Consider the following 21,757-nt stretch of genomic DNA (forward strand, 5'->3'; position numbering starts at 1 on the left):
TTGTTTGCAACTACTAGAAAATTGAATAAAAAACATACACATTTTCTTAAAGAAGCATTTATTTTACTTTTTTTTTTAAATCCTCCCCTCTGGAATATCTGAAGGCAATTCTTATCTTCATTTTGAGTTTGTATCTGTAACTCTTTTCTGCTATTTCATATGTTTTTTGTACAAGAATCTATTATTTAAAACAGGCATCACAGGCTTTGGTGAATGTTACAGATATGTTTTCTTTTTGTCTTGTTTGATTTAAAAGAATTGAGCAAGCTGTATTGTTGAAACCTAATTTGTCTTTGCAGTCTGATGTCTTTTGTTTATTCTTCTTTATTTTTTACCAAAACGTTACGGATATAAATATCTCTTTAACACCCCAGATAGGAAGCCATGAACACAAAAAAAACTTCCAGATTGTTACACAAAAGGCCACAGTAAGGTGAAAAATCACGTTATCTTTTTTTGTTGTTGATTGAAACATCTGCTTAAAAAGCACAGTGGATATTTGTAGGCTGAGTCCTGTATATGTTCTCCTCTTCCACAGTTGAATAATATTAAGATGTAGAGAACATTGTAACATTTCAGTATGAGATCTGTCCAAGGCCTAGTTATATCAGCAAGCATGAAACAGATTGTGCCACTAATTGCTGTCAAGATGTGATGCTGAAATCCCCTCAGGTTTTACGGAAGGCAGTAGTCATCTTCATGGATTCATATTGAGATACAGTCAGGCGGTGCGCACTCGGTGAGAAATCATAATAAAGAAAAAAACTAATTTGCATTTATTTCTGTTTCCTATTTGATTGGGAGCTGGGATAACAATTCAGGATGCAAATGCATTTTCATGCACAGTAAACTGTAGCAAAGCTGGAAATGAAATGTCTTTGTTTGATCTGAAACTAGTGTTGCTTTTAGTCTTAAATGCTTTACAGATACATGAAGAGAAAACATATTATGCAATCCCACAGAAAAATCTTGGTCGAATAGACCGGCAGCAATATTGCCATTGAAACGAGCTCGCTTTGGCACAAACAACCTGCTTCATTCCTATGCAGAATTTCTGACAGGACAGGGAGCATCACGTCTGAATGGTCAAAGAGAAGTAAGAATAGGAGAGGGAAAAAAGGGATTAATAGGGCTGTCTGAAGAAAGAAGGGAGGACTTTTTGAGGAAGGTCACAGGCCCGTAATCAACAGAATAGTTTTAATATTCCTAATCCTGGTGGTGTGGCAGTGCTACAGGAGGGGAGATGAGAGGGGGGACGAGTGCATGATATTTGATGAGATTAGGGCTGAGGGAGGGGGAGAAAAAAGATGGGATGAGCTTCTGATGGCACAGCAGGTTTGGCCTCCCCTGGGGAACACAGGGGCATGGAAGGAGGGGCGATCACTCCGCAAAGGACAAAGGGAGGGAGAGAGTGTGTCTGTACTTATATTTATGTGCAGTAGGGTGTGTTTGTGTGTGTGTGTGTGTGTGTGTGTGTGTGTGTGTGTGTGTGTGTGTGTGTGTGTGTGTGTGTGTGTGTGTGTGTGTGTGTGTGTGTGTGTGTGTGTGTGTGTGTGTGTGTGTATGGCCTCTGCCTGCCGTGCTTCCTACAGTACCACCCACAATGACAGTCCCCCCTGATCGCTGCAGTCAATGTCATGGCTGCCAATCGAAACAACTGTGGGCCAATGAGAACTCATTCTCTCCCCATGTGAACCAATTAGGTCAAAGCAATGGCAAGGCAAGCTGTGTCACTTTGAGATGCATAGTTAACAAATAATCCTGTTAACGTATGGCTGTATTCTTGGCTACGAATTTGGCTGTTTCGTGTCGAAGCGCCTCGCAAGCGGACACAGGAGGCACGACTGGAATCACCTCCTCAAGGAGAACGACTTTCAATCAATACTTCTTCATGTTTACAGTAATGTGTGTGTGTGTGTGTGTGTGTCTGTGTGGTAAACGGGTGTCATTCAATTGTAAGATGCTCTTTTTGATGAAAAAAATGATAATGATGAACAGAGTTGTAACATGTCTGTAGCTTACGTGGCTTATAAATACATTTTGTGCCTTTCTTTATTTTTGTCAACACAGTTGGTCCTACTGAGGGGCGGTTTACAACACATCTTGGTCCTGCTTGAATATTTCTCAAAACTGTATATTTCAGTCAGAGATTTGGTTAGAAAATGTGTTATGGGAGGATTGTCAGAACATTAACTCAGGGAATGGTAAAACAATCTTGTTAGTAACTGATGTTAGAAAGAAAATCATATCAGACGGCTATTGGGTTAAAACAACAAATGTGTAAAGCTATGCTAGCAGCTTTGTGACTGTATTTAGTGACAGAAAGCATTGATTTTAATGTAAACATGTTCACAAACACAATTCTAACAGGTAAATTGTATGCCATGTTTCCCATCATACAAGCATAAACTAAAGTATTGAAAAACCTTCACTGAAAACCACAAGCCAACCTCGTTGTAGCACTAAGTGAGTGCATAACCAAAGTACATTAGTACATTTTCTTAGAATCAGGAGTTTCTGTTTAAAATGTGCCAATCCATAATGTAGCTGATACTATTAAAAACTCTGGACCTGCTGGTGTCACTAGAGGATAATAAGGGTTCATCCTCTGGGGAACATGAATGTTTAACACAATTTCATGGGAATCAATGAAACAGTTGTATGGCTAAATACATTAACCCTCCTTACAGGAATGTTGACTTTCATGACCATTTTTATGAATCTCTGACTGAAATGGTGCTGGATAAGGGCTATCTCCTTTGCAGAGCTGCAATGTTACTATTGGTAACCAGAGTTTGAATAACTGGCTGTTATTTATTTGTGAAAGGCTTTATATAAAATTGGCCATGTGTGCGCAGACTTTTGTTTAAGGAGTTGCAGGACCATAAATCTTGTTTAAGTGATGCGTGGTCAGTCGGGGGGGAGTTGACATATAAAACTAAAGGCACTGTCCTTGTTTTCAGCTGGTGTGGTTCAGGTTCAATAATGCCTCAGAAAGATCAAGAGAGAACAACAGAAATAAGGAGAGGCTCCTGCTGCGATGCACGCTGGCAGCACAGCAGGCGAGCCTTCATAAGAATCTGCTTTAGAGTTGTGGATACACAACTTTTAAGGTTCACAAATGTAAAAGGATCCACTATCACAATGTTCAAAACCCAGTAACAACATAGATGGAGAAACTAACAGCTTTGTTCAGTGTTTATAGGTATTCTTCATTTAGCTAAATTGTATGTCTCACGCTGCAGATTTGGTGCCTTCACTCGGTTGGCTAGTAAAACTACACAGTAGCAATGAAGCGCTACAGCCAGCCACACAGAACCAAAACAAACAAAAGATATGTAAACACTTGCAGACAATGGCTAAAACGACACCATACACCTCTTAGTTTTTTTTTATCATAAAGAAAGTTTTATCACTAAAATCTAAATTGTGAAAAGTTGAAACTGCTATTGACATTGTGACTTATCTTCCTAATCACTGATTGCTGTACAAGTTTGAATGAACATAAATGAGACAGGAAGCTACGTACAGGTTTAGGAAGATATTGCCCTTTCACAAGATCAACACTGCGGGCCCTCACACATATAATACACTGATATCAGATCAGCACTGAGGGCTGGGCAACTGTGTCCTTCTGTCTGTACATGATGGGTAAGGCCTCGACCCTGGTGTCATACATTGTCACAGCGCAGAACTGATGTAGGAGACAAACAAAAATAAAAGTTTCACTTGTGTTTTCACGAACGCAATGCTTTTATAGAAACAATTTCAGGATGTCAAACAGCACAAGGACAAGCACTCAAAAGGGGCAGTAGAAGACGAATAATTACTTAATGGTTCTAAAGGGAAGTCAAAAAAGTAAAATGTCGCCTTTAAATGATGATTGAGTCTCTTTGTGCTTTTGTAGTTAGTCAGCCGATCCACTAGTGGGGGCCCATCTTTGGGGAGTTTAAAGAGAGAAATAGAAAGAGAGAGAGAGAGAGAGAGAGAGAGAGAGAGAGAGAGAGAGAGAGAGAGAGAGAGAGAGAGAGAGAGAGAGAGAGAGAGAGAGGGTGCCACTGCTTCCTGTCTCTTCACATCAATAATCAGGAAGCAGATAAAAATGGCATCTTATTCAATGGCACCTGTGTCAACTGATACCAGGCAACAAACTATAAACAAGAAAATCGCAATCGGTTCATATTTATAAACAATACTTTTTTTCATATTGAAAGTTATTAAGATTTCACATTTCACTGCATCATCATCATCGTCATCATCATCATCACTATTCTAGCACAACAGCGTGAAACATAATTATAAATCATTACAGGCATTCACTCTCATCACGGAGTGCAGCGCAGAAAACTTCTTAATATATTACTCTGTGTCTCCTCCCATTATAAATAGCTCTTGTTCAGGACTAAATCTTGGCCGGGGAGGTAGGATAGCACCTTCCTGTACAATAACGCTCCCTGGTGGGTATGATTTTGGTCTGATGTGAACATGTACAGTTGTTATTTTACAGCAGAGGGCTCAGATTTTAGGCTGTGCTTTTACTGAAAGGCCTGTTGGTCAGTTACTGGGAAAGTTTGAATGGAAGTACTGATGTTAGATGTTCTGTGATACATTGGGATCTGGCTACAACCCCTGGGACTTAGCATTTGCTAAAGCTAACCCCCAATCAGCAAATATCCAATCAGAGCTTAGCAACCACAACTAGACATGGGAAGCCTGTCAAGCTTTGGATTTCTACACATGTTGAAGCAGTGTGCATGGAGCTGTAGAGATCCTCTGAAGGGTCAAGGTGATGATTGGTTGATCTAAAGGACATATTTGCTCAGTCTATATGACTGCAGGCTAGGAATGCTGTTTTGTGGCTACTTCGTTCTGCAGAAGGGAAAGCTTGACAGGTATTGCAACAGTAACTGAAGGGTCGGTGCTTAGCGAACACTCAATTGTGAAGCTGAACACTGCCATTGGGAATGATGGTATCCCATCCATCAAGCATTGTGATCCCAAAGGAAATGTGTTGAATGTACAGGAAAGAGACTAGAATGATAATGATATGGGTGATTTTGGTCAAGTTATGTGAATTGGATTGTCTTTACTTCACCATAAAATGGCATAGAAAATTGATTGATTGATTGATTGATGTTGGGGCTTAAAAAGACTTGTTCTTTGAAAAAGTGATTTTGCTCTAATCAACTCAAATCAGTTCCTTGGAAATATTCTCATCCTGAAATCACATTTCACCCGGAAGATCACAATACAGTTTCAGTCAATGTTGCACACTTTGTCCACTGACTCCTTGGATTTGTAGATGATTGGGATGCCAAGCCTTGATATTTTACGGGAGATTCACTTGCTTCTGACCAGTCCTATCTCCATCAGTTATTGACACTGCCATCCATGTGTCCTCATGGTAATGTATTACCAATAAAGAATGTCTGTTTTGCTCCCCAGCAGTGCGTTTGTTGGCTTACGTGTCAATCAAAGAAAATTCTAAATTCACTGACGTCAGAAATTTGAAATCTTCATTCTCATTGTCGTCCATGCGTAGACAGGATTGAACTGTGCAGTGCTGGTGCTATCCGTCCTCTCGTCCCTCCTCTTCCTCTTCTCTTCAACCTCCTCTTCTCATAGTTGGTGGGGTCAGTGGCGGTCGTAGGCGGAGGCTGTTGCAGTGGCAGCAGGCCCCACCCCCCGTGATGTACTGTAGTAGTACGGAGACCCTGAAAAGAAACACAGAAACAAATCATTTATGCAATTTCTTTTAAATTAGATCCCCCAAAATATATTTTGATGAGTCCAGTTTATTGAAACCTCTGTTCTGTTTCTTTCATTTCTGGCCCTATTTCTATTGGTAATGATATTGTGCTTAACGGGTGGTGGTGACGTGGCTACAGCTGAGCCAACAGTTTAACCAGGTTCTTTAAAAACGGCATTATTACAATTTTGGGGGAAGCATAACAGGCTCTAATCACACTGACATATTATAACCTTAAAAGGTTGTTATGGTGAATGCCTACACCAACCTATCTGGCCACCTGACGAATAATAGTACACTCTCCCTTTAAGCTCTCCACTAAGTCCTGGGGATAACATCTGGATATTTTGTTTTTTAACCAGTAATGTGCCTGCTATGTTCATACGCTTGTCTCTAACTTTGCTTTTCTGCTGTAGGTTTGAGCAAGTAACATACAGTAGTTTATCAGAGGTCTTTGCTGAAAACAGCTGCATACATGATATCTGGAAACAAGGTGGTGTGAGTTCATCTAAAACATAAACATGTGGAATAGCAAAAAATAATCAGTTAAACGATGCTGATGCTTCTTAGAGCTGCAAGAACATTACTTTACAAATTAATATGGTTAATATAGGGACCTCCTTTAATGTTGGGCATAATAATGGACATGGAAACGTTCATTAACATGTGTAATTTTTTGGGGGGCATTCAAGTATTTTGATGTATTTGATGAATCGGTAATCTTCTGATAAATGTCATGTGTCGAATTCAAAAATACAATTAGTAAAGCTCACACAGGCACTAAGGGCAGCTAAGGGGTCCTTCAGGTGAGACACGGGACCTCAGGTGGGGACAGGAGGGCTGCGGTCGGATAATCCAAAAATCAGCTCCTAAATTCTAACCCTATCGTCTATTCCTTGACCTCTGAGTGAAACGTCACGGGGTTAAGGGATAGTGGATAGGAGAATTCAGAAGGATTTAGGAGAAGAGACTACTTGTTTAGAGAATCCGACTGCACTTGAGGAGTCATTCATTAGACCTCACAGACAGTATACAGATGCGTTGCTGTGATATGCATGTGTTTCTAGGTGAGCAGAAGTGGTGATATTTGTTACAGAGATTTTTGAACGTGTAAGAGTAACAGACTCTCAGTAGTACATATTTTTAGCCTTTTATCGGAGTTGTTCACGTTAAATTAAGAAATGTTTGGAACGGGCGCTTCACCTGTTTGTATTACCCTCCGTAGATTAACCACTTGTAGCCTGCTACAAATAGTATTGTACTTGTGCAGTGTGTTTTGCGGTTTAACGGGCAAGCGGTCATTTTCAATTTAGTTTGTTAAATGTTAGTTTAAATGTTTATTGAGCATTTCATTCATTGGCCCTAGCCGACAGTTTACCTTGGTGTGCGTGTGTTTTTAAATTTCCTGAATGAAAAGCAATAAATAATTGTATTTTAAAACTATTCCCGCCTGGAAGTCAATATTGTTTCCAAGTGTGCAACATTTGAAGTTGTACGATTCTCGTGCTCCTATTTGTGTTTCTCACGACTTCTGCAGTTAACTTTCAAACTTCTATATAAATGATGGTTAAAATGACAAAAAAAGAATCCCAACTTCTAATATATCTTTTTATATCCGTTGACTACTTTTCTTTGATGAAATGTATTTTAAATCAGGAATGAGCAGGTTTAATTTTCTGTTAAGATGTGTTTAACTTTTAATGTGAGTAGTGAAAGGCAGGTTAGAGATGACATGCAGATGAAGCTAATGACAAAACGAGTATACTTGTCATGTACAACAAATAAAATGGACTCGGTCTACTTTCTGACACTCTTCTTTTGGTCTCACATGTTCACTCTTCTCTTTCACACACACGTACACACACGTACACTATCTAAGTGACAGTCTAAGCTGACACACTGAGTACAGCTCTACTACTGCTGATCCCTTGAGTCTATTCTCTCCTCAGGGAAGAGGTCAATTCAATACTGTAACCCCAAAGCCATATAGAAACCCACACATGCACACCTTTTTATACACAGAAAAACACGACACACACACACACCTGTCTTTGTCACTTCCATCAATCAGCCCAGCTGTGTGTTGACAGGTTATGTCTGTCCACAGTCCAGGTAATCTCAGGAGGCTCTTCTGGGAAGTGAGGCATTAAGCCGGTCTGACAAACTATTTAGTTTCAGTCAAGACTTCAGACGCCCTTTCTACCCTTTTACCTTAAAAAACAACAACAAAAGAACTCCCCTTTCTGTTATTTGTAACCTCTTCTCTAAACCTCCCCTCAGTTTCACAGCTTCCCTGCCATCAATCCCAAACCTTTTCAGTGCATCCTAATGTGCGTGTTGTCCTCGTATTATGTGGCAGCTCATCCGTTTTCATGCTAAATGTTGGGAAGATTCTGAATGTACTCTTCCAATATTAGAATAGCACATGATAACAAAGGCCCTACTGTTGCTGTGTACATGACACCTAGAAAAGCATCAGGACACACTGTTTTAGGCATATGATAGCTATGTGACAACGATTAACATCATGAATCAGCCTCTATGGAGATAGACATATGACAAGCATGATCATTTCTGACGTGGGCCTTAGCTAATCTAAACTAAACATTGTATACTGCTTGCTTTGAACTGGTATTTCTGCATCTTGTGACTGTGTAACAGCATCTCTTGTATAAGCATGTGAATGACACTGTTCAGGAACTAGTTGTAACATATGCTCTGTATGTGATGACTACATCCATTCTTGCAAGGATAATAAATACATGTATCCTGATATTGAAGCTCAAGCCGGTGACGAGTGATATTTTCCTTACAGGGAACTTTTCCCTTTCTTCTATTCCCTTTCTATGCACCTCACCATTGCACCTCTGCAAAGACTCATGAATCGTCACACGTTGCATATGTTGACTAGCTTTCTCTCTTTCTCCTCCTACCTTGCATCTGTCCAGCCTGGCTGGTGAAGAGACTGGAGGAGCAGCCGATTTCCGTTCCCAGGAGAGACCCGTAATCCTGCTGAAACACTGGGGACAGAAATAAGGGGGGGAGACGAGGTAAGGAGAGGAAGCGGGGGACACAGGTCAGCACAGCACTCAACCTTCTCACCTATTGACCTTTACACGGCCAGCCGCTGACCGCTTCACCTTTAAACGTGACCTCTAAAATGGCTCCCTATAATGACTTTGACACTGACTGATTTTGCCTCTGGGTTAATTGTCCCTCTTAAACACAGATGCAGTTTCAAGATTTAATTATAACATTTGCAATTACGGTTTTTGAAGGCTAAAGAGATCCATGGTTTTTGGCATTAGGTGGAAGAATATGTACATTTATATCACATTATTGATATATATGATAAAAAAAAACATTTTCTGGAAAATCAACAGAGAATTCATAAATGGTTAAAATTGTATTTTGTTCTTTTGGGCAAATCCAGTATATTTGACACCTGACAGACCCATTTCATTGCTTTTATGTAACAATCATACAAATCAAATACAGTAACACATAAAGCACTGCTGCTTGTTGGTCTTTAATCCACAATGGCCTCATATCTCCATAGCTATATGGCAAAATCTGTTCTGTTATATATCGTCATATCACCCACTTCTAATGCTAAAGCAGAAAGCACATTGAAGTTTTAATCGTTTAACAGAAACACATTTTTCTATATTGCGAGTGCTGGATTTTGCTGTCAGACCTGCATGGGTTGTCTGAAAACTTGTTTTTAAGACTGACGTAACATTACCTTCCAAAGGATTATTTAATTTGAGTCTATAAGCAATATTGCCTGCTCATTGTAGTCTGGCACAGTGCTCGTGGCAGTATGGTCTGATCTCTTTCTCTCTCGCTGTCTTCCATTTTTATTCAGATCCATTCACAACCCAAATTGCCAGTCTTTTAAATCATCTTTTCACAGAACCATTAGTATGTCTATGATGAATTGTACTGTACGATACAATACAGAAAGAAATGTAATGTCTTGAAAAAAAATTAGTGGAGCATGAAAGATACGGCATATTACAAGGGAGTATTAGAGAGGATGTGAGGTAGAAGGAAATGAAATTCATTGATACAATTATTGATCTATTTCTGGTTGGTAGAACTGGGTGCAGAGATATGAGAAACACCTACCTAATAAGCTGGGGTTAGGAAATCTCCACGATTCGTTGTATGTGGAATACTGGGGATGGGAGTATGGACTGCCAGAAAAATCTCCCCCTGAAAAAAACATAAACAAGAAATAGAGCATGTTTAAACACAACAAAGAATAAGGAGGATGATCTTGTTTTTTTCCCTTTCCCTTGTGAAATCGAATGCTAAACCTTTGTTGGTTTTAATCTTTAAATTTGAATTTTTCTGAGCCTTTGACTTTTATTTTGCGTTACCCGATCCAGCTGTATTTAAGTGCTTGTTAGTTTCACAACCTCATTAAAATATTTTAGTATAAGTGAATGCTCTCAACACCTTATATCTATTGAACATAAACGCCCTATCATATCTGGGATACTTGGGTGAATGAAATGACAGCAGCAGTTGTTATTTTAATGACAAATGTTAATGGAAAATGTGTCATGTAGTTTGAGGATTTTTGCTTATAATGAAGCTTTAACCAGGCGTTAGTTTTCTGCAGTAATGATTTGCAGACTGGTTGAGGAGCTGAACAGGAGATCTCACTGTGGTGGTACTCTCGTTTTGTGGATGATAGCATAGCTTTTCTCCCTCATTTACTACTTACTGTCTGGGGTCTACTCTTCCTCTTGTCTTCCCTTCACCCCTTTCTCTTTATTTCTCTCTCTCGTCCTCTGGCCCACCAGACTACAGCCCACCCGTCACCCTTCACATCAAAACAACATTCCTCCCCATTTCTTCTCCTCTATTTTTTTTTACACATCTCTCTGCTGACTTGCTTTCTTTTTCCCCACTCTTTTGCTCTTTCTTTCTCTTCTCCTCCTTCACTGCTCCCGGGGGGATCCCTCTCCCATAGCTGACAGTCACAGACCCTGATGCCCCCTCCCTCTAACCCTCTCCCTCTCGTTCTGTCGGTTCTGCCTCGCTGCTCCTCTACACCCCCTCTGAGTGTCAGCCCCCCTGCTGCAGGGAGAGAGAGAGACAGAGAGGGAGAAGAAGAACAGCAGAACAGAGTTGCTTGCTTAATGAAGGTATGATATTAGACAGAGCGGACAAAAAGGAGGATCATTTGCCTGAGAAGTGCTGAGATAAAACAAGGCGAAGCTGGAGAAGCAAAGTTGAGAGATTATCTCTTCCACTCACTCCAGTCAGCTCAAGGATTCAGGCAGCTTCGAATATTCACTGAGAAGAATTTAGATGTTGAGACTGTTTGTGTGTGTGGGTGTGTGTGTTTGTATATACAACCCAACACATTTTCTGGTTCCCACTACCCTTTGTGTGTGTGCTTATGTGTGTGGATGTTTAGCTGCGTCTGTCAGGTGGGGTCGGGATGCGGTCTCCATGGCATCCCTGGGTGCGAACATCTTCCCCTTGTCATCACCGTTGTGACGGCAACGTGTCAGGTTGTTTAGGAAAAGGGGGGGTGGTGGAAGGAAGGGTGAGGACGCTCAGGGGTCTCCCTCGTGTAGCTTATAGTGTCAAGGTCGCATCACACACACATACACACTCACACACACTGTTGGAACAAAATACACAAGCTCACAAACAACCGCATGCCATCACACATAAACATACACCAACCCCAACACACACACAAATATGCTGTCAAACCTGAGGACAGGACGGGGTGAGCGCAGGAGGACAGGGCGACAGGGTTACCCATCTTTAGACGTGCTGTTCCTACATGTCCGCTGAGAGTGTGCGTGTGTGTTTGTGTGCTTGTCAGCCTAGAAGTATATGTGTGTGTGTGTGTTTGTTACAGTGAATGATTGGGAATACACTGAGACAAGAACTTGTAAACAACATCATTTTGACTTTGTCTCACTGCCTCTGTTGCTTTGTGTTTTACCGTTTTATTATCTTCAGTATACTAAACCTTGACCACCACTGCAATGCACTTTGAGAAAGAGAGAGAGAGAAAAGAGAGAGGAGGAGAGAAAGAGACAGAAGAAGAATGGCGATCCAGGATTGAAACACAAAAGCAGCGTAGAAGGCGGAGTGGAAGGGAATGAATGAATTAGTCGTGGGTCACTGGTGATTCTCATTAAAAACAAATTACTAATGTTGAGGAGGGACAGCTGTGCTACTGTGGCTGCTTTCTAATGATACACAGAGAGACACACCCACGCAAACACACATACACACATACGCTCAGAAACACACACACACGCCACCCCCTGGGAGCACTGTCAGCCATGGTGTAGACAGACAAGAAGGAGGAAGTGGCTAAGCTAAGTGCACCTCCTAAAGGTACACACACATCCATCGGGAATTCAAACAGATATGTATTTAGTTAAAGATCTGCTAAGTGATGGGTGGCAAGAAATTACAGAATAAATGTAACTTTTGGTAGCGAGAAACGGGAACATTGAAACTGTATGTGTAGTGTGCGTTTCGTGGCACTCACCTGGTACCATGCCAGTTAGGGAGGGGGTGGAGTAGCTGCCCTGTCCAGTGGGAGGAACATGAGGAGGGTAGCCTGGCAGAGTGGTGCTGGCTAAGTCTCGACCTGTAATCAAACACACACATATATTTGTAGCTTGTAGCTCTATTATTTCTGCTAGTTCCTAACTTTTAGTGTCCTATATTAAACCTGCCATAAACCAATATATTCAGTACATTCACTGATACCAGTCCAAAACTATGTCTTCAGATGTTTGGTCTTGTATGAACCAACGTCTTAAAACCCAAATTCAGTCACCTTTTTTATCATTAAATGTAAGAAACTAGGAGGAGCTCTGACACTTGCTTTAAAGTTTACATTTCTTATTCAGATGTTTGCTTGTCTACAGTCAATCAGCTAATTGAATAATGGATTCATCGATCTAGAAACGAAACGTTTTACATGAGCTGATTTTTATATCTGAATTATATTTATACTAAAACTAAAGTGGTAATCTTTTAATCAACATTTTAATTAATTAATTGACTTTAGAAAATAAGTTAAAAACATGCATTAATGTAATATATAAATAATACTTTTACTGAGACATCATCATTTAGCCATGTTCACTTCACACTGATGTTTTAGCAGATATAGCACAGGTGTAATCAACAACGTAATAAGTATTCATTATACTTGCTATACCTGTTATGCTATGGAAAAGTGTGAAAAGTTAAAATACTATTTGGTTTCATACAGGACCTTTACTGAAATTATAATGCAGAAGCACATTTTGGATGTCCCTCTTTCTTTTGTTTATTTTTTCCTCGTTTTCTATCCGCTGACATCTATTAATTTATCAACTCCCCCTTCTCTCGTTACCACCATCTCCCCCCTCCTTCCTCTGTCTGTCACCTGGTGGATAGGATATATAACTGCATTAGACTACATGACAGTGTGTCGGCCCGAATCATTTCTCTATGTTTGCACGCAGTAGACATTGGGAGTGCGTGAAAATGGAGCCCTCCATTCATCATCATCATACGTACATACACACACTCCTGCATCGACACCCACCTCCTCCCTGCCCCCTGCACACACACATTTATCATCATCATAAACAGCTCAGATGCTAACACCATCAATCCCATTCACTTCCCCTCCACTTAACCACCGCTAACTAACTGAGAGGAGGAGCAGGAGGAGCTGGGAAATAGAGAGGAGAACATAAAAGACAAGGAGAAGGGAGAGACGGTGACAGACAGGGACAGGGATTTCTTTTCTTTCCATTACTGGGAATAGAACAAGACCTATTTGGCTGTGCTGATTTATCTGTTATTATTAGTTTATGGCAAACATATCATAATGTGCGAATATATGTTGTGCAATAATCTCTATTAAACAGTTACCTACATATACATGCAAATTAAGGCACCGGTCAAGATTAAAGTCACAGAAATGTAATGCTTTTCTTTTTTAGTCAGTGTAGTATTGACTGTTTACACTAAATGTAGGCAGTCTTTGGTGAAAGTGAAAAGCAAAAGATGCGGAATGCATTTCCTAGTTAGCAGTTTTGGTTTGTCTTGTTTCAATTTACAAAGTTAAACACATATTTTAAAACTTAAACTCTAGTGCAGTTAACTTGTCATTTCTGTATGTTTTTTTGTAGGAGACATGGTCTGAAATAATAATTGGCACAACAAATAGAAAGGCTTGGCCCGGTATACGCCTGCCTCACCGGAATCCCATCAAATATTGGTTGTTTTCTCCAGAGGCTAATGGTTACCATGTTCATAACCTTAGCGTGTTAAAATGTGTTAACTTACCGGTAACACTAAAGTACGGCTGAAGGAAATATTTTGTCATTAACAAAAGTATAAGAGACATCAGATGTTTTCATGGTGGCTCTACAGAAAAGCTCAGACGTGGCTAAAATGGCCTTTTATTAAAAAGGTTTATCTCATGTGTTATACGCTTGCCTCACCGGTACAAATACAAATCAGCAGATTTATATAGTCTCTTCCCCTCCTTAGTATACTTGTTTCTCTCTCACAGATCCCCTCTTTACTACAGCTTCCTCTGTCCCTCTCCGCCTCCTCTCTCCTGTCTCAGTGTAGTAAAGTTTTTCTCTGTGTTTGACGCGACAGCGAGGCATTAGTGCAGACGGGCTACTCATCCGCTCGGGGTCAGTGCACAGGGCACGGAGGAGAGGGAGGAGAGGGTGGACGCGAGGAGAGATGGACTCTCTACAGCCCAACTTAGAGGGGGCAGACAGGGTCAGATCCTCAGAGGTGTGTGTGTGTGTGCACTGTCTGTGCACGCAGTATATTTGTGCATATGTATGCCAGTTGTGTTGATGTATCTGCTCTCCAAAGCTTTTCCGTAGAGGTCAACTAACAAGTACAAGTCTCCTCCATGCTCACTTGCAGCTACATGAACATCGTCTGCCTCCCTTTCTCTTTTACTGTCGTCTTATCTTACTCTTCCCCATCAAACAGCCATCAGAACAACATATGTCAAACCTGGAGGGATTTGGGAGTGTACAGTGTGTCCTTTTGCACTTGAGTAGAGTAGGTGAGGTTGAGACTAAAACGAAAATGCCCTAAAGATTTGGAAAAGCCTCAGAAAGGAAGATTGAATGTATAAATGTTGCTTTACAGCGTGTCCAGAGTATCAACGCGTCAAGGGTGCAATAACATTGCGTCAAACACACAGACGTCTGATCCCCTAGAGGGAGCTCTATTCTGAGGGAAAAGACAGGCAGGAAATGCATGCATAATATTAAGAAGGTGTGTGTGTGCGTGTGAATACGAATGTGTGTTTGCATGCATAAGCAGAAATGGAAATGTTATCTCTCTCTCTTCTTTTCTGTGTCTCTGTCTTTCTCCTTTGACTTGAGCAGGTAATATTCCTCTGTGGTTTCAAAGGGCAAAAAAAGAGCCCATTCCCAGATATCCCAAATTCCCAGCTCTATGATTCCCCTCATTATAGATGGGAACGTCGAAGCCTCTGCCAAGTGCTCCCAGGTCTACTCTTAATTAACCACTGCCTCTCCCAGCGCCCCTAAATGGAGACGGAGGAAGAGACAGGGCTCTCACTTTTCCTCTATCCTTCCACCTTTCTTTTCCTTCCGTCCTCTGGGCTCTTGACCTCTCCTGAGATCCAAAGCACTGATATCTTTAAACGGGCTCAATCAGGCCATGTAGCTGCTGAGGTAGACGGTATGTGAATATCAATCATGGTATTTTTCATATAATGCTATTGTCAGGTCTGTGCACTATAGATTAATTTAATATAATCTATAAATTATATGTAATTAGTTATGATCACAGAATCAGGGCAACGAAATGAATCACATTACAGACGAACGGACAGGCAGATTGTGTTAGCCTGCCATTTGGGAAGCTTGCAAATGTATATTCTCACCCAATGTCTGACTTTTCATCTTTGTTAATTAGCTAAATAAAGCCCTTTCTGTTAGGTTCACATTTGTTTTTTATTAGAATTGACTAAAGTTATGAAAAATGTGTTTGACTTTCCGGTCTCTTACCATAGGTGAAATATAACCGCACTTGACTTCAAACTGACATTGCTGACTATGCTTCACACATTTTTTACTATTTATTTATTTGACAGGTAGAAATGTCAGAGGGAAAGAGAGAAAGGGTGTTACCATAAACAACAATGATACTAAGGAAGAAATTGAACCTGAGATGTTGTAGTTATATGAAATGCACCCTTATCACTTATATCTTATTCCATTTTTAATTGGTTAGCAAAAAGTCTATTTCAGAGCATGAGTGAAGTTAAATGGTGGATATGTTTCTTACCTGGAACAAGTGAATAGGACTGTGGACCCGACACGCTGGCTCCTAACTCCGCCCCTGTACCTGGATTACCCAAACTGTTCTTCATCTCGTCCAGTCCTCCCGCTAGTGAGGCCATGCCCGAATAATCTGACGTCTGAGCAGAGACAGGAAGTGGAGAAAGAATAGAACAGAATAAAGAGAATAAATCCATGACCTTTTATGTTTAATACAACATGAATACAGTGCTGGATGTTGCTTACAGCTGTGATCAATTTGTTTGTTATTTCCTGCTACAGTTCCAACATGCTACCCCTTCCTTATAGCAAAGAAGCTTTAGTAGGAACACATACACACACATACATAAACACACCCACAGTGGAGTTTATTGATCTGTTTACAAAGACAGGGATTTAGTGTACAACCAAGTCCAACAGTCTATAACCACAGGATCAGCTCGCTCTTTCTCTTTCTCTTTCTCTTTCTCTCTCTCTCCCGTTCACACGCACACACGCACACACGCACACACACGCACACACACACACACACACACACACACACACACACACACACACACACACACACACACACACACACACACATTGCATAGACTATGGCTAACATAAAGCCTCTTGTCTCCCCAGATACCAACAACAATAAGAACCGTGATCATCTCAACACACGTACACTCAGCTTCCTAGTGCACAGTGAGCACAAACATACACACACGCACACGCACGCACACGCACACACACACACACACACACACACACACACACACACAAACACAAACACACACACACACACACACACACACACAGATGTACAAAACATATAGAGAAGAGGATACTGAAGTGACAAACCAATATCTAGTTATCTACTTGTAACATTTTTCTCTGTGCAAACTCTTTTGATCACTTGATTAATGAAATTATAGAATGTTATAGATTTGAATGAAGACTGCTTTATACAAATTGTTTGATAGTGTTTATGGTGGTATCTCAACATGTTTCTTTGCATACTTGCAGTACCAAAACAAATATTTCCAATTATATAATGCTGAACATTTTACAATCTGTTCATGAAAAATATATCTATTGTCTATATAGATCATGACCTTAAGGCAGACAGAGTAATGGAAACTGTCCGCTCACCTGTGTCTGACCCTAACACAGAGCCATGACCCATCAATCCTCATCTCTTATCCAGATCTCTGTGTGTGTGTGTTCATTTCATTTCAAACCTTTATTTATGCAGGTGAATCCCATTGAGATCATTGATCTCTTTTTCAAGGGTGACCTGCTGCAAGTAGGTTCCACATGAATACATATAAACATAACAGAAAAACAAAAAGGACATCATACAGCATATTTACAGCGACTACAGTTTACATAGCTAGTAACATTTACAGGTTCCAACAGTTTCTGATTGGATAGCATCTATCCTTGCTTTAAAAACATTTAGTGGAACCAAATTGCTCAGCTTCCATTCCTTTTGCAGACTGTTCCAAGACAGAGGAGCTGTGCATCTAAAAGCTATCTTCCCTAAGACAGTCCTAGCAGTTGGCACATTTAATAATGTGTGGAGTGATTTAGAGTGATAGCATTGACAATGATGACCAGCTATATATAGATTAACCACCAATTCTAAGGGGCCGCTCAGCTCTTGGCAAATGACCTGTCTGCTGACTATGATTGTGTATGTGGGATTTTATGTGATTTTTCTTCATTTGTAAATCTTTTCCTATAGCAAAAAATGGAGAAACACTCTTAAGCTTGGTGTTTCTCTTCAAGCAACATCGAGGTGTTAATGCTACCGTGTTTCTAAAAACAAGGAAATAGGAGGCAATGACATGTCACAGTCAAACAGCTGGTAATATAAAACAAAAGTAGGACATTCATGCTACAAGTATTGTAAATTATGTTTGTCATTCAAAATGTTTCGTTGAATTTAGCTCCAAGATTCATAGTCAGTGACAATGTTGCTTTTGTAATCACAAAAAGTACAGTATATGTAGCTACTTACTGCACAAACTGAGGAACTACTGTGTGTGGATGTGTGTGTGTGTGTGTGTGTGTGTGTGTGTGTGTGTGTGTGTGTGTGTGTGTGTGTGTGTGTGTGTGTGTGTGTGTGTGTGTGTGTGTGTGTGTGTGTGTGTGTGTGTGTGTGTGTGTGTGTGTGTGTGTGTGTGTGTCTGTGTGTACACTAATGACAGCAATCAGAAATTCCTATTAGGTGATGAGGTGAGAGTTTTGCACTGACCCTTTTAATACCTCTGCATCACTGTGTGTGTGTGTGTGTGTGTGTGTGTGTGTGTGTGTGTGTGTGTGTGTGTGTGTGTGTGTGTGTGTGTGTGTGTGTGTGTGTGTGTGTGTGTGTGTGTGTGTGTGTGTGTGTGTGTGTGTGTGTGTGTGTGTGTGTGTGTGTGTGTGTGTGTGTGTGTGTGTGTGTGTGTGTGTGTGGAGAAGTGTAGGCGTGTGTTTGTGCTCACTGACCTCTTAAACACCCCTGTGCTCGTCAACACACAACACAACCACTGGACTGTGACCTGCCAAATAAGAGCTTACCCAGTACACTACACACACGTCTCTCTCTCTCTCTCTCTCTCTCTCTCTCTCTCTCTCTCTCTCTCTCTCTCTCTCTTTACACTTCAGACACATTTTTAAGCTGTCTTTTCTCTCTTAACGCCTCTTTCGCCCCCCTCACACATCACACCTGTAGTTTTTTTTCCCACCCAATCATACATGCTATCCCTGCCCCCCACCCCTCCTTCCCTTCTTGGCCGCTCTCTGTCTTATTATAATGGTGTCTAATGTGTCCATGTATCCATGTAGATGGGGGCCAGACAGCAGCACAGTAGAAGGGGTCTGCCGTGGTAATTGGCCATGATGAAGTTTGGCCAGTGGGGTGACAAGCACGCTAAGGAAGATGGATCATTCTCATTCGGCCCCGTAAATGTTGTCAATTCCACCGCTCATACAGCGCCATCAGCCCTCATCAAAGAGGAGGGACGCAGCTGCGGAGGGGCTGGGGCTTGCGGGGTGGCGGAGGGGGAGTTGTACAGGGCAGGATGGAGGGTAACAAGAAAAGGTGGCAGGGGCAGGCCAAAAGAAGGGTAAGAGGATGTTGGTGGGAAAGTGATGACAGAGAAATGGACGCATGTAAGACCTGAGCAAACTAAAAGGACAAGACGATTTTTCTGAATATTAGCTCTGTGTAAAAGTAATGGAATTGCCGCATTAATTTAAACGCCACCCCTTGTGTTAGCAATGTACAGAGAGCTCCTAGAGAAAACATTTAGTCTTCACAAATGTTGGTTTAAATGTTGTTGGATGAAGAAGGTGTTTGGTAGGTCTTCAGCTAGATGGTACTTGGGGTGTCTTTTTGGTGGAGTTGGTTACAGTGTATACAAGTTTGACAACCTAGGCCAGAAGCAGAATCATTTCATTGAGTTTGTAGCAGATTTGCATTTCAGACTCTTCATTTGCAATATTAACAGGATTTTAAAGTCATTTGTATCTTCTGTTTACACATTTCTCCATTTGGCCTGTAATTGTAGTCTGCTTCTTTATATTCCCTTTCCACTTTCATAAAGAAAACGCCATGTGCTAAGATAACAAGTAACATCTTAATGATTAAATGAAACATGACCACATATCTAAATAGTTCTTCAACATTATGCGAGCACAATTACCTTTTCCTTAACTCACACCACAGAAGGTTGGTCTACTGACTCAGATCTGAGAAGGTTTGGTCCAAATTTCACATCAATAACAGATGAGGTAGTAATCGGCTCTCTGACACACACACACACACACACACACACACACACACACACACACACACACACACACACACACACACACACACACACACACACACACACACACACACACACACACACACACACACACACACACACAGGCTTGCACCATTTGCATAATAGTATTTCCCTTTTTCCTCCATTCCCCAAATAGCTCCCCTGATTTTTTTCTCTCTCTCTCTCTCCACATTGTCTCGTGTTCTCCTGATGGAAAAAGGCTTGACTGTAAACAAATACAATTCCCTTAGAGGCCCACAAACTGAGACATGGGATTGTGGGGAAGGAATTCATCTGCGCTCAAACTGAGCGTGGCCACAGTATGGTGGCTATTTATTTCCTGACGAGTCAGATAGACCTCAACTCTAGGCTAACATTAGTCATTTATGAATAATTTATTAATGGAAATTTCAAAATGAAATATGATTTTTATAGGTTGTTATGAATATCCTGTTGCCCTGTTTTAGGAAATGAAAACTAGGTAGAGCTATATATTTGTAACGAGTTTTTTTTAAAGATTTCGAATGTAAAAATGTTGTATGGTCTATAACAAAACCAGGACAATGTGGGCCCAAACAAACACAGGCTTTGTGTCCTGGGTTAAAGATTCCCCCTTATAAATACAATTTCTGTAGTATGGAGAGTAAAGTTGTATTTGTGTTCAATATGAGTCCGACCAGTTTAACCATCTCCATCCTTCAGAGCCTTTGCCTTTGACCTTTTCTTACTTTTGATCTTTTGGGGTAGAGAGAATTAAAAAGACCCTCTCTCTTATTACTCTATCCCAATGTAGGCAGACTGATTGGTGCTGGGGTGGGCATTTGGACCCAGGGCAGCATGGATGGGTGGTAGCTCCATAAGCCTTGCTGATTTATCACCTGAGTAATAGGAAGTGATTGAAGGGAAATTCAAATGAACTCTCTCTGACAGGCACACGTGCAGACACACAGATGAGCACACAACACACACACACACACACACACACACACACACACACACACACACACACACACACACACACACACACACACACACACACACACACACACACACACACACACACACACACACACATTAATACTGGGGCTTAATAGACTAGAGAGAGGGGGAACAAGAGCCGTAGAGGGAGATGAGATAAAAGGATGGCTTGTTAGGGGGGAAAGATAAAGTTAAGGAGACAAATAGGATAAAAAAGTAACTACTGGGGACAGATAAAATAAGATATGCTTGTGAAGAACGTGAGCAATTTTAATTCTTATCTATTTAAGTGGGATGGTGGAAGAAGAAAAAATGAATGAGGCTCGTGTTTCAGTGCAAGAAAGCTAAAAGATAATGAGCAGGTTGAAATAACCACGGAAATTATCGTATATTAGGATACCATTATAATATACTGTTGGTACCTGAAATTGAGCCACTTGCGTCTGTTTCTCTCTCGTCTGTGCTTCGTCCCTCTCTCTTTCTTTCACTAATACACACACTGACACCCTCACATGCTGCCACCATCAACATCAGGGCCAAGTTTGAATCAAGTATCCTTTTGGAATGTCAGCCACAACACAGCGTTGCCCCCCTTGACCATAACCCCATCAAGCAGTGCCACACACACACACACACACACACACACACACACACACACACACACACACACACACACACACACACACACGCACACGCACACACGCACGCACGCACGCACGCACACGCACACATAAACACACACACGCACACACACACACACACACACACACACACATAAACACACACACACACACACACACACACACACACACACACACACACACACACACACACACACACACACACACACACACAGCTCAGCCCACATACCAAAGAGGCTGAGCTGTAGCTGT

The 21,757-nt window shown here is 41.1% G+C and overlaps 1 protein-coding gene across 5 annotated transcripts in view; it reads right to left on the reverse strand.

Moving 5' to 3' along the window:
- pax5 (paired box 5) overlaps window positions 1-21,757 on the reverse strand; it is a 56,332-nt gene that overhangs the window by 439 nt on the left and 34,136 nt on the right. For all 5 annotated transcript variants that reach the window (XM_034211596.1, XM_034211599.1, XM_034211597.1 and 2 more), the window contains exons 7-11: window positions 16,091-16,223; window positions 12,285-12,386; window positions 9,881-9,967; window positions 8,683-8,769; window positions 1-5,714 (exon numbers count right to left, since the gene is read on the reverse strand). The exon at window positions 1-5,714 is cut by the window's left edge and continues 439 nt beyond it. In XM_034211596.1, coding sequence (XP_034067487.1) covers window positions 5,635-5,714; window positions 8,683-8,769; window positions 9,881-9,967; window positions 12,285-12,386; window positions 16,091-16,223 — 489 coding nt within the window. In that variant the 3' untranslated portion in view covers window positions 1-5,634. The remainder of the gene's footprint in view (window positions 5,715-8,682; window positions 8,770-9,880; window positions 9,968-12,284; window positions 12,387-16,090; window positions 16,224-21,757) is intronic.

This window comes from Gymnodraco acuticeps, unplaced genomic scaffold (assembly GCF_902827175.1).
Source record: "Gymnodraco acuticeps unplaced genomic scaffold, fGymAcu1.1, whole genome shotgun sequence".
NCBI classification, from domain to species: domain Eukaryota; kingdom Metazoa; phylum Chordata; class Actinopteri; order Perciformes; family Bathydraconidae; genus Gymnodraco; species Gymnodraco acuticeps.